The sequence below is a fragment of the Bidens hawaiensis genome, unplaced genomic scaffold, assembly GCF_021521415.1.
Source record: "Bidens hawaiensis isolate Kalapana, Puna unplaced genomic scaffold, B.hawaiensis_p1.1 tig00030540_1, whole genome shotgun sequence".
Lineage (NCBI taxonomy): Eukaryota > Viridiplantae > Streptophyta > Magnoliopsida > Asterales > Asteraceae > Bidens > Bidens hawaiensis.
In genome coordinates, this window is record NW_027495100.1 from 141,136 (window position 1) to 155,039 (window position 13,904).

The 13,904-nt window shown below is 41.4% G+C and overlaps 1 protein-coding gene across 1 annotated transcript; it reads left to right on the forward strand.

Moving 5' to 3' along the window:
• Positions 1-6,614: 6,614 nt before the first annotated feature.
• On the forward strand, positions 6,615-7,109 carry LOC143580638 (uncharacterized). Its single transcript, XM_077063604.1, has one exon. The coding sequence runs from the start codon at positions 6,615-6,617 to the stop codon at positions 7,107-7,109; it is 495 nt and encodes a 164-aa protein (XP_076919719.1).
• Positions 7,110-13,904: the final 6,795 nt, after the last annotated feature.

The following is a 13,904-nucleotide window of genomic DNA, read 5'->3' on the forward strand; positions in this document are numbered from 1 at the left end:
TTTTCCTGCTGGAAGTGATCCGGAAGATAAATAAGCTTTGATTGGTGTCATCCAAGATCCAACACCAGTTTGTATTACCAGGAATTGGTTTTGTGGAACGGGTGGATGGTCTAAGACTTCGACACGAATATCTTTTGCAAAATGCTCGAAATTCGTTGAAGCCAGTTTACTAAGAGCGTCCACTGATTTATTTTCACTCCTCTTAGTGTGAATAACATTGAAAGAGGCGAACTGGAGAATCAGGGCTTTTGCTTGGGACAAATAAGAAGCCATGACATCGTTCTTAGCTTCATACGTTCCATTTATTTGTCCCGCAATTAGCATGGAATCCACCCGAACTTCTAAATGTTTTACCCCAAGCTTTTTGGCTATCCGTAAGCCTGCCAAGAAAGCTTCGTATTCTGGCTCGTTTTTGGTACTTTTAAAATCCCACTTTATGGCATATATAAACTCATGGCCTTCGTGATTGACTAGCCTGAGGCCTGTGCCACATCCCTCACTTCTTGAAGCTCCTTCCGTGAATAAAAACCAAATCTGTCCTGATTCCGGAGGTGCTTGGGGTTGTTGCTCGGTCAAACATTCCCTTTCTTTTTGATGCGGGACTTCTGTGACGAAGTCCGCCAACACTTGTCCTTTGATTGCTGGCCTAGGTTTGAATTCTATTGCGTGCTCACCTAGTTCGATGGCCCATTTGGCCAAGCGCCTAGACAATTCTGGTTTACTGAGAACGTTTTTGAGCTTGTATCCGGTTAAGACATTGATGGGATGTCCTTGACAGTACCTGCGGAGACGTTGGGCAGCATAGACCAGTGCCAACACATGTTTTTCAAGCATGGAGTATCTTGTTTCCGGGTCCGATAATGTTCTGCTGACATAGTAAATCGATGTTTGAACGTTCTTTTAATTTGTCAGAATGACAGCCCCGATGACAATGTCTGAAGCCGATAGATACAACGTTAAAGGTTCTCCCGCGTGAGGTGCTTTTAACGTGGGAAGTTCCACCAAACATTTTTTAACCTCCAAATAAGCTTGTTCCGCCTCCGCGGTCCATTTAAACTGTGCTTTCTTGAGGTAATTCCTCAGAGTTGAGATGAAAGGATGAGACTTGGCTGCATGATTTGCCAAAAAAACGATTCAAAGCAACCAGTCGGCCATTGAGTGTCTGAACTTCCTTGAGGGAAGACGGGGAAGGCATGCGGGCTATAGCTTGAACTTCATCTGGATTAGCTTTGAAGCCCGCATCCGTGACAATCACTCCCAGAAACTTTCCCTCTTCCATTCCGAATGAACACTTGGCTAGGTTCAACTTCATGTTAATACCTTTCAATGTTTCGAAAGTCTCTTCAATATCTCTCAACATCTGGTCCTCCTCGACACTTTTGATTACGAGATCGTCCATATACACCTCTAAGTTTCGACCAATTGGGTCTTTGAACGCTATATCCATTAATCGTTGATATGTGGCTCCCGCATTCTTTAGTCCGAAAGGCATCATTTTATAACAAAAAGTTCCCTGGTCTGTGCGAAATGCTGTCTTATCTTCATCACCTGCTGCCATGCGGATCTGGTGATATCCCTTGTAGGCGTCCAGGAAACACTTGAATTTGAATGGTGCCACAGCATCAACCTTGAGGTCAATATCTGGTAAAGGATAACAATCCTTAGGACATGCTTTGTTTAGATCTTTGAAATCAATGCACATCCGCCACGCCCCGTTGCTCTTGGGGACTATGAATGGGTTAGAAACCCATGTCTAATAGCGGATTGGATAGATGATCCCGGCCTGTAAGAGGTCCTGGACTTGCTCGTTCATTGCTTTTGTTTGTTCCGGACCCATCTTACGTTGTTTCTGAACAATCGGCGTAAACAATGGGTTTACCCTTAATTTGTGTTCCGCAATGTTCCGCGGGACACCAGTCATATCCGTGGGTTGCCACACGAAAACATCAATTTTTTTTATAATAACTGTTTCAAGAAAGTTCGTACAATCTCGGAAATAGCATGTCCAATTGTTACAGTTTGATCGGGGAAATCTTTGTTCAAGACCCACTTTTCTGGTTCAGTTCTCAAAGTTTGTTTTGGGATCTTGTTGGGTTTTGAGCTCTCGGTTGCAAAGCAATGTCGATTGACATGAATTATTGCTATACCAGTGCAAGTCAGAACTCCTACGGCACCGTGTGCTGTGGACTGATGGGCGTTGAATTCACCAACTGCTTCTCGTCCGAGAATAATGTCATGCTTCGGTGTTGCTGGCAAAACCAGGAATTCGACTTCCTCGGTTCTCTAATGAGTTCCTTCTCTCAAGGTAACTGGAATGAAATTACCCCTCGCGGATGCATTATTTCCCCTCCGAACCATGATACTGGAGTATGAATGGGTTTCAATTTTTCTTTGTCTTCTTCGTCAAGCTGTTCAAAGAACTGTTCATACATGATATCTGACGTACTGCCGGTGTCGAAGAAGACATAATGATAGCGATAATGCCCGAAAAGGGCAGTGATGATCAGGGGGTTCTTGTTGTTCCGGCCCCCTTTAATTCGAGGGAAGATTACTGGCTCATTCTTCCATTCTTCATCATCAGATTCTTTTCTCTTATCCCCTGCTTTGAACTCGCCTTGTATCATATGAACGTTCAAATCTTTAATTTGCTTTTTTACTTGGACCTTGGTTGTCCCGAATGGGCGCTTTACCGTTATCGGGTTTCCCATTTTTCACTAAATGCTTAAGTTTTCCAGACTTCACAGCTGCCTCAATTTCACTTTTTAATGTTCTACACTCACTCATATTATGACCAATGTCATCATGATACGAACAATGCTTCTTGGCATCTAAGAATGACCTTCTTGTCAGTGGCTGTGGCTTTCTGAATCTTATATTGTCAGCGGGAGTCTTTGAAAGAGGAGTCCAACTATTGGGACCCCGGCTTGAGGGTCCCGCTTTGTTCTTGTTGCCTATGAGAGATCTTGCATCGAATGGTTTTGATACTTCCGCACTTGGCTGAAGCCTTGACCAGATAGGGCCTTTCGCCTGTCTATTAGGTCTTGGAGTTTGAAATTCGACTTTAAACTTTTTGCTTCGGGTTATCATTCCTCAATTTTTTCTCAGTGTTACATACCCTTTGCTACGGTCATAAGATCATCCCACTCTTTTTGCATTCCATCTCTGCCAGTAAGTGTGCGGACTAAGTCGTCACACTTGACGATCTTGCGAAAGGCACCACAAAGCATATCTTTGCTTATCCCACCGATGTTCACACTTTCATCGTTGAATCTGGTGATAAAGTCTTCTATGGATTCGTTATCACGACGGACAACATCCAAAATTTCTGACTGGTCTCGAGTATGTTTCTTCTGCTGGCTGAACTGTTGGGAAAACTTTTTTACAAGGTCATCCCAGCTAGAAATTTGACCATCAGGTAATTTTTCAAACTATCCCCTCGCTGCCCCCGTCAGTGTCAATGCAAACATATGGCACCAATAGGGGAGCGTCCAGCCACTGACCCCACCAACAGTGTCAATGCAAAATTTTGGAGATGATCGCTTGGATCAGTCATACCATTGTACTTACCCACTGATGTAGGTATTTTATCATTGACAGGGAAGGGTGCTGTAGCAATACTTGTTATGAATTTTTACTTTTCGGCAAAGGGTGTTGGGCGATATGGTTTGGTGAAGTCCCGTTCGGCGTTACTGTGGTACTCAGTGTGGTGGACTATGTCCTACGGACGACTACTTATTGCCCGTGAACTCATCCTACTATCACCAGTGTACATACTGTATTCTCCCGGTTGGTAAGTTGAGTCGTAACTATCAAATTCTTCCAAGTAAGATGGCATCCGATATTTATGCGAGGACGAGGACGTAACCTCGGTAATTCGCCAAACTCTGGTTCCGTCGATTGGCAGTAACAGAGCTGACTTCCTCTTACTGCTGGTGGAGGAGAAGGAGATCTCCTAGGAGATTCCTCATAATTCAAAGTGCGGGCATGAAATCGTTCATCACGTTTTCTGCGCTTATATTCAGCCACCAAACTTTGTTGTTGCACATGAAGCCACTCCTCGGGAGTTAGTTTTTCTCTTGATTGATGGGATCTCGCCATGTCAGATTTTCCTGAATCATTTTCCAGATCAAATTCAGACTGGTTTCGGCGAGTCTCATCCGTAATCCGTCTGAGATTACCCAAATTCGAACCTTCCGGTGCTGAGCCACATTCCCCGTCTGTGGGAGTGGGACCGGTTGGTGTTGTAACATTTTCTAGGGTAAAACCCCCAGGTGTTACATTGGTGATTCGTGACCCTGGAGTTGTGACACGTTCAAGAGTACAGCCACCTGGAGTCGTAATACGTGCAAAAAAACACTATGACCCGGAGGTGGGAAGAGTGATTGGGCCAGCTGCCCTTAAGAAGATGCTCTAGTAACCACCTGGACACGTGTCCTCTTTTGATAGGTTCGGTTTATACGTTGCATGTGCATGTATAACCACCTGGACACGCGTCCTTTTGATATAGGTTGATGGGCAACACTGGCCATGTGCACGGTTATAACGGCCTTGCCAGGTGTCCTTTATTGATTGGTTGAGAGGTCACGTATTGCCCAAGAAAGCATCTTGGTAGATCTTCTAGAAGGTATTTGACTGTTGACAGTTGTTCCCAAGGTAATGCCTCACAGTCATTAACGCGGAAGAAAGTTCCTTCTTGCGGATGACTCCTGAGGGTGCCAAGGTGCTTTCGCATGTTCTCCGAGGGTGTTTCTTCCTCAAATGCTTATGCGGATGGTTTATATGTCCCGCGGGTGACTTGTGGTGGGTTCACGGTTGACCCGCGGGTGTTACTTAAGGTTATTTGGGTCTTTTCAGTACCCTACCTCTATATTAACCTATAAGCGTGAAATTGATGTTGAATCTTCGAACTAAACTCAATGATCAATTCACAGAAATCATCTTCAAAACATGAAATTTCATCCAAATCCATGCAAAAACTCACAAAAACTTCAACAAACTTCAAATTATGATAGGATAGAGTCTATTAGAAATAATGGACCGGTTTAAGTAAGTTAATGCGGCCGACCGAGTTATGATCCGTAAGAGTTACACCTTCGACAACGAACATAAAATCCACTTAACGAGATTAGCTGGTATACACGGACCATTAACGAATCAAAATATGATTATATAATTTACTTGTATAATTATATATTTATATATAGCGGATGGTTCAGAGAGAAGTGAAATTATAGAGAGAAATGTGAGAAGTGATCTTGAACCATTGATTTGGTTAAATAAATGGTCCAAATTTATAGTGGCAATTGTGTAATAAAGTAAAAAATGTTATGGAAAGTTTTAATGATGAAGGATACAATGGTCACTACTTGTTTTATGTAATTTACTAAATTTAATTAGTACTTATAAACTTAATTAACTTAATTAATTAATCCTCAGTTTCTTAAATCTAATTAAATTAATTTATTCATTTACATAAACAACAATTAAAAATCACATTTGATATTTTACTAGGATCATTACTTTAAGTATGTAACAATAAATCTATGTATGGAAAACTTTAGTTGTGTTGTAAGTAGTGTGTTTGTTACCTAAAAAGATCACATTTGACTAAAATGTGATATTACGTAGGTTAATACGAATAATGTTTAGATTATTTTTATGACCAGTGTGGGTTAATATTATGGTATATGTAGGTTATTATTATGATCGGTGTAGGTTAATGGTATGATCGGTGTAGGTTACTATGAATAATGTGTAGCTTATTGTTATGATTGGTGTAGGTTATTAGATTTTAATTCATACGAAATAATAAGAATTAATATATTATGAGGTTTGCTCAAAACTATTTTGGTCGGCGTAAATTGTTTGATTTTAATTAATAAAATATCTTTATGTTTTTTTTAATTAAAAAGTACAGAAATTAAAAAGAGAGAGAAGAAAAAAGTGATCTGATCGTTAAAAGAAATAAGAAAAGAATCCATTAAATTGCAAAAGTATATTAAGTTAGAGAAATTATGTGTCATTTCTATATATATATTACTTTTTAATTATATATATAATATATATATATAGGGTAGGGTTAATGTAAAAAACAATAATTTTGTGAGAAGTATAAGAAGAGATCTAAACCATTGTTTTTTATTTGAACCATTTTCTATATATATATATATATATATATATATATATATATATATATATATATATATATATATATATATATATATTAAAACAATGATGCATAGAAAATGAAAACTTTTATTAAGAACTATAGTGGAAAAATATTTAAAGTACATGTAAGTTAACGATATAAAATAGAACTATAAATCAATTAATAAGTAATTAATAAGCTAAATATAATATGTAACTTAGTAGTTACCAAAAAAAGAAAAATGCATACTTTACTAATATACCATTTCAATTAAATAATCATAAAAATAAAAAAGAATTATGTGGGCCTGGATTGAAGCTAATCAGCCCAAAAATAGGAATTCATGTACGCCATCCGCTTAGATTTCAAGAGTACAAACAACGAGGCGGAATATGAAGCGTTCCTGGCTGGGATGTGAATAGCTAACAAATATGGGGCACAATACGTAGAAGCACATGTTGACTCAATGCTCATAGCCAGTCAAGTTAACGGGTCATACGAAGCCAAAGATGAGGTCATAGCATCTTACCTAGTACAAGCAAGACAGCTGATCCAAAATTTTAAGTCGTGTAAAGTGAAACACATTAAACGAAGTGAGAACAAATCAGCCGACGCGTTAAGCAAATTAGCAGCAACCAGCTTCGAACACCTGGAAAAAGAGGTTGGAGTAGAGACATTGGCGGAACCATCAGTCCCGCCAAGGAAAGTATGCATCACACAGAATGCTGAAGAGTCATGGATAACTCCAATTAAAGAATACCTAGCAGAAGGCTTGTTACCACAAGAAGAAGTAGAAGCTCAGAAGATAAGGCACAAAACGCTTCAATACAAAATGAAAGGTGGAATCTTATATAGGAGATCATTCATATGGCCTCTTCTTCGTTGCGTAGATGCTGATGACGCTGCCTACTTGATAAGAGAAATACACGAGGGGATATACGGGTTGAACGCGGGACCATGAATGGTTGTGGCAAAGATCACCAATGCCGGCTATTACTGGCCAGGCATGTATACGGACGCCGTGAAAGAATTAATAAAGTGCGATTCATGCCAACGACATGTGCCAAACACCCTCAGACCCAAGAACGACCTGATCCCAATCTCTGCTGCTTGGCCATTCCAAAAATAGGCCATCGACTTAATGGGTCCATTCCTTGAAGCGCCCGGAAGGGTAAAATTCTTGATAGTGGCAATAGATTATTTCACGAAGTCGATCGAAGTAAAACCGGTAGCCTCAATCAGCCCCACCGTTGTCAAGAAATTCATCTGGGAATTAATAATATGTCGTTTCAGTCTACCACAAACGATAGTGAGCGATAATGGCACCCAGTTCGCAGACAAAACCCTTCAAGAATGGCTCGCGGAACTCCATGTGAAATAAATTTCATATCGGTGGCACATCCACAAGGCAATGGCCAAGTGGAAAAAGCCTACCGCACCATTTTGGAAGGAGTATAAACAAGATTGTGGCGGAAAAGGGCAGGTTGGGTATATGAATTGCCACAGATCCTTTGGGCATACAGAACGCTGAAGAGACGAAGTCATGGTGAAACACCATTCAACCTCACTTACGCCATAGAGGCAATGATACCAGAGGAAATAGGACTCCCCTCTGCCCGGGTACTCTTAGCCGAGAGAAACAACAAGTCCGAATTACACTTGAATTTAGACCTGCTTGAAGAAAAAATTGACTTGGCAGCAATTAAAGAGGAAAAATACAAACACTAAATAGAAAAATACTACAATAGCATAGTGAAAACATTTTTCGCATGTTTAATATCGGCGAATATGTGTTCCGCAACAGAAAAGCATCAAACACGGAACCACCAGGAAAATTGGCATCAAAATGAGAAGGCCCTTACGTGATTCCCCAAATATTAGGCAAAGGTGCATATTCCCTAGAAAAATTAGATGGGTCACCAATCCCAAGGACATGGAACGCAACGCAACAGCGGAAGTGTTATCTCTGAAATATATAGATCTTGTATTAAACGGGCCAAGGTCCATATTTTTTTTTTAAGATTAATAAAATCCTTTCTTATTATTTATCTTTTCAAGCATATTCTTATGGCGTTTGATAACAGACGCGTAACAGAAACGCAAACATGAAAAGATCAGACAAAATAAACTAAAAGGATTACATTATCATTATCAAGCGGAACATAAAGTCCACATACAAAAGACAATGAGATGGAAAATAACACGCGGGACATCTAAGCCCACAACCATAAGTCTTACATAATACATCAAGCAGTTAAAAGGGCAAAAAGCGGAACATCAGAGTCTGCAACCCTACCAACACAACACACACTAAACTACGTGGTCACTCGTAGTCAACAGTGTCCTCCTCTTCATGTGCTCCATCACCTTCGCCCTCATCACCACCAACACCGCTACTTCCACCATGACCAGAAGGACCGCCAAGCCCTGTAAATGCAGCCTTAAGTTGAACGAACCCATCGGGTTTCTCAGCTGGCTTGGCAAGGGTCTAATCACACCAAAGGTCAAGTTGTCATACTTTAACTGCAGATTGTGGTAACGTTGTTCATAATCAAAATCATGCAGAGGGAAGTAGGTAGGTGGACTGACAGAAGCAGCGAGATCATGAGCCTCTTGAAAACCCTCCTTATGGCCAGACTCGCGAGTAGCGACGAATAGTTCCGCAACTTAGTCAATAAGGTCGGGCCCATCCTTGACAAGGTCAACAATCTGGAAAGAAAGAAACGAAGAAGAGATGAAAAAGAAAGGTTGTAATATAATAGGGAAAAGTATGTTTAACATAACTTGCGGACGAAGTCGGTCATCAGCGACTTTTGGTTCGCCTGCAAGATCTGAACGGTAAGGTCATTCATAAGGAGCTGATCCGCTTGGACATCCCTAACGGTTGAAGAACCATATTCTCTTTACCCAAACCCTCCAACTGGGCATGGTTAGAGGCAACATCCGCCTTCAGCTCATCCAACTCGGCTCGTACATGAGCCAATTCCCAATCTTTACCTTGAACAATAACATCACGGGCAGCCAAAGAGTGAGTAAGATCAGCAATTAGAGTGTCTATACTTTTAACAAAGGCTTCATGGTCCGCCGCCTGCTTTTGTAGCATGGCAAGTAAATCTTTGGACACCTCAAGCTCAGACTCCACCCTTTGCAGCTTATCTCGAACACCCTACAAACGATTGGTTTCACGCTGACACGATTATTCCCAACGTTTCACGGCCTCACCATGCGCGGCTTGAGCAGCAGCCAACCCTTGACGGGCTGTATCCAAGTTCCATTCAGTAGAGCGCGCTTCATGGCGGTGATTCTCAGCATCTTGCAACAACTTTTCACGATCAGCGTTCAAAGAAACCCAGTCATCCTTCATTGCCACCCACTCACGAACAATCTCGTAAGTCTCCAACAGATAGCGAACAGTTCCGCGGATATAATCATCATAGAGATTACCCCGAGGACGACTTTTTTGATACTCAACTTCTGAAGGTAGAAAGCAATGATTGAGGAAGTCTTGGCACACACCAAGGTACTGAAATCTTAAATTGGGGGTGAGCCCCTATAAAGGAACATAAAATCTTGAATCATCACGAGGAAGAGGTCCAACGAAAGGACGCTCACCTCCATCATCATCATCATCATCATCACCATGACTGCCATCCACAACCAAGCCCACTCCCACCAATACCAGCACTGCCGACTACAGGATCAACCCGCGCAGCGAAAGTATCCTGAAAGGTCAAACGCAGAAGACTAGGCTGGCGTCGATTTATTGCTTCAAGGGCTTGAACAATTTTCTTCTCATTCTCTTCCAACCTTACCTCCATTAAGGGTGAAGGTTGTCGAGGAGACATGTAGAGAGAACTCTCTTCAGTGACAGGAGGCGGAGAAGGAGAACAGACAACCTCTTTCAACTTGGGTCCAACATATGGCCCAACAACGGTTTTCTTCAAAGAACCTACAAGAAAAAAGAAGAAGAAAAAGAAATATAAACAGGTAAGAGATACCAAGAGTCAAACCTGCAGTTGAGAAGGATTTTTTCGCGAGCTTCTCACAGAGTTTCGCCTTCTTTCGCATGGGAGAAAGAAGGCCCAAATTAAGCAGATTCAAAGAGAAAGCAGGTTCCTCAACATGTTTCACATACTCAGAAATAGTAGGCTCAACATTCACAGTACCAACCTGAGGAGATTCAGTTGGCACGGGTTCAACAACAGGACTATCTTGACGCTTCTTCTTCTTACGAGGGTTCTTGGCATGAGAACTGCTAAGATCAACAGTCTCCTAAGACACGGGACCTGTCACAAGCAAAACATGCGAATCAAGAGAAGAATTCAGAGAGTCCATAGAGTCCTCGCTACTTGACAAGATCATCTTCACACCATCCACGGCCATTGCAATTAAAAGTCGAGGATTAAGGGTCGGCTCACCAGCACCTTCAGAACCAACCAACGGAAACACAAAGTACTCTCGGGTTTCATCGAGAATAGGGGTCCATCCTCAAAGAGTGAATTAATAACGCTACCCATGCCTAACGATAGAGAAATAAGAAAAGGCAAATGCAAGGCGGAAAGTAAAAAACACTCACATAAACCATCGCAACCATAGATAGGAGTCTTGTGAGGCCGAGACCAGATCCTACTCAACCCGGCAGGGACAAGAGCGTACTCTTGAATATAACAAATAGGAGTCTCCCGTGCAGTAAGAGTTTTATACCAAGATTGATCTTGGAAGTCACGTGGAGGATCGTCATCAATGGGAATGGAAGTATCTCGAAGTTCATTGGCACAGGAAAGGCACTAGCACTGACAAAAAAGAAGCGTTGTTTCCACTCATGGAGAATCCGTAGAGCCTCCCCAACAAAACTCACATCCTTATCACGAAGGAGAAAACCATACCATCCACCCTTGGTATACATCTTGTAAAACACCATAAGCTTGTCAACAGAAGGAGTAATACGCTGACTACGGCAGCAGAACTCAAAGTGGCGTAGATGCATCATACACAGCGGATGAATCTGGGTAATATGCAACTCATAGTGAAACAAGACGTCACGAAGAAACGTAATAATTGGAAGACGAAAATTTCCATGCCCAAAAAACTCATAATACAAAGTAAGATTTCCCGGAGGAGCGTCCATGGCAGTGCTCTCCCTAGACGTGAATTCCGGCTCCCAAGCCGGAGAAATATGATAGGGTGAAACAATGATCTCATAGTCAGACCGGCGCCATTTGATGACAACGTCTTGGATTGAAGAATCACCACTCTTTTTCTTGTTTTTTCCCTTGCTAAACTTCTTGGTGGCCGATGAGGAAGCCATTAAGACTAAGAAGTATGAGAAGAAATGTGAGAGAAATAAAGAAAGGAAAGAGGGAGATGGATAGAATGGCGAAAGGTCATCCTATTTATATTGAACCCCAGAGGTGGTTAAAGTTAGAACCGAAGTCTCCAAATTAACCGACAACCAATGAGAAAGTAACATGTCATGCATGAAGTTGACGCAGTCAGTGCAAGTGGGCGCATGGGAAACATGCGCGGCTAGTCGAAAAAACAGGTCTGATACAAGCGTTGTCTGGCGTCTAACGAAACAGGCTTGTTGGCAGAAAAGATCACACTGGCGTCATAGAGATGGGATGTCAGTTAGAAGAGCAGTTACTTTTTCAAAACAAATTTAATGCTACATAACAGTAGATCTGCGGATAAGATACCGCGAAAGGTCTCATATGGAAAAATGAAAAATCATAAATAAGAGATTATCCAAAAACCTACCAGGACCCGCGGATCGACAGCTGGAGAAACCTTAGAAATATTTGACGGATAAAGAGTTAATTCAGGAAAGACTTTGATTGGAATGAAGCCTGATTCGTAAACATGGCGGAAAATAAACAAAGGAAACCCCAAGGAGTACGCGCAATAATTTGGACCAGACAACATGCTAATCAGGACAGTCAAATTGCATAGAAAAAAAGTTAAGTGAAAGAGGCACCCAAAAATGGAATGCATGAAAACGGACACCCATCACTCATTTATACCCGACGTAGTAAATGAGTTAGTTGGATAGCAGGAGATCCGTTTCAGAAGTAACCAATAAGAGGCAGCTACGGGTCACGAAACTGAAGAAATTTAAGGCGCCGGCATGCAAAGACATTTATACCCACCTTGAGTAAATGAGCAGTGATCTAATACGCAAGGTGGCATCACCGCAAATAGGACGTATACAAGATCCTCATTTACTGCTACCATAAGTATCCACTTGCTTGATCACCAAAAACGAGAAGCGAAGAAAGAATAAGTCCAATATTCCACTCGCGGAAAATAACAGCGGAAGAAACAATGGAATGGGGGGACTTGTGGGGGTAAGGTATAAAACCCTTCATGCACACAAAATGATAACATGGTTAATCAGTGGAAGTGTATCTTCCGCGAAGAAGTCAAAACCCACCGCAGGAGATAACCGCAAGACAATACGAGTAGGAAAGAACAGCGGAAGTGTTGCCACAGGTAGGACACGTGGTGGAACAGCATTGCGTAGTACCAACTGCCATATTGGCGCACGATGGACCAATGCGAATGGGCCAATGCCGCATTCGTACCAAATGAGAAAGCGGCGGAAGTGTTGCATGGTACAAAACTCTACATGGACGCACGATGGACCAATGAAAATGGGTCAACGTTGTACCTGCACCAAAAGAAAAGAATACCATTGGCCAGACTGTCTAACCAATCAGGACAATCCGTCATGCTCAACCATGATGGGAGAAGCTTCCATTGAGTGGGACAGCTAGACCAACCTTCTCCCCCCTTCGGCTATAAATACAGAGGATAGTGTAACCATAAAAGGATTCCAACTTCTAAGCTCTCTCACTCCTTTAAATAGATTCCGATCACTTACCATACTGATTCTCACGCCGGATGGTGGTTACGAGAAGACCTCCCTATTCCCCTTCTCGTAACGAGCTCACGGTGTTCGTTTTGCAGGTGTACGGTTCGTTAGAGCTTCTTATAGGAAGATAATGGGTTAAGCAAATAGATTAACCTCAGAAACTTGGTTTGATCCATTGATTAACCCCTTGGACGAAGTGTTAGGCCTAACCTTATCGGGTTAGACTTAGTGTTTCTTCAAGACAATAGATTAACTTAATAGAAAAATTAACAAGACTCTAATGTGGATTTAAAAGGTAAATGTTAAAATAAAAATAAATGAAAAATACAAACTTGTGTTATGAAACAACAACCTATTAGCAAAATCTATATATATAATAACGAGATGATAGAGAGAAATAAGATTGAATCATATTGATGTAACAATATGGAATACAAGCCTCTATTTATAGACTCATTACAATAAATATATAATTAACATAAGAGGGAGTTAAGTATACGGAGAGTCAAACTATTACAATACAATATGTGGAGAGTCACTCTAATAATAATGATTCATAACACTCCCCCTTGACGATCCACATGATGAAATACGCTTGTTTATGCGGCCTCGTTGAAAACCTTGCTAGGAAAACCCGTCGGGACAAAACCATAGCTAAAGGAAAAAGAGTGCAGCGCGTATTGTCTCCCCCTGATTTATATATCATTTATAACTGTAAACATCATCTTCAGTGAAAGTTGCCCAAAAGTCTTGTAGTCAATTATTTGCCTCTTGGTCCCTTGACAAGTGAATCCTTAAGTTGAACAGTGTTGGATGATCTTCAGGTGAAGACTTCACTTGGCTCATCTCATAAACATATACATTAAATACATGGTCTTGTTCTAT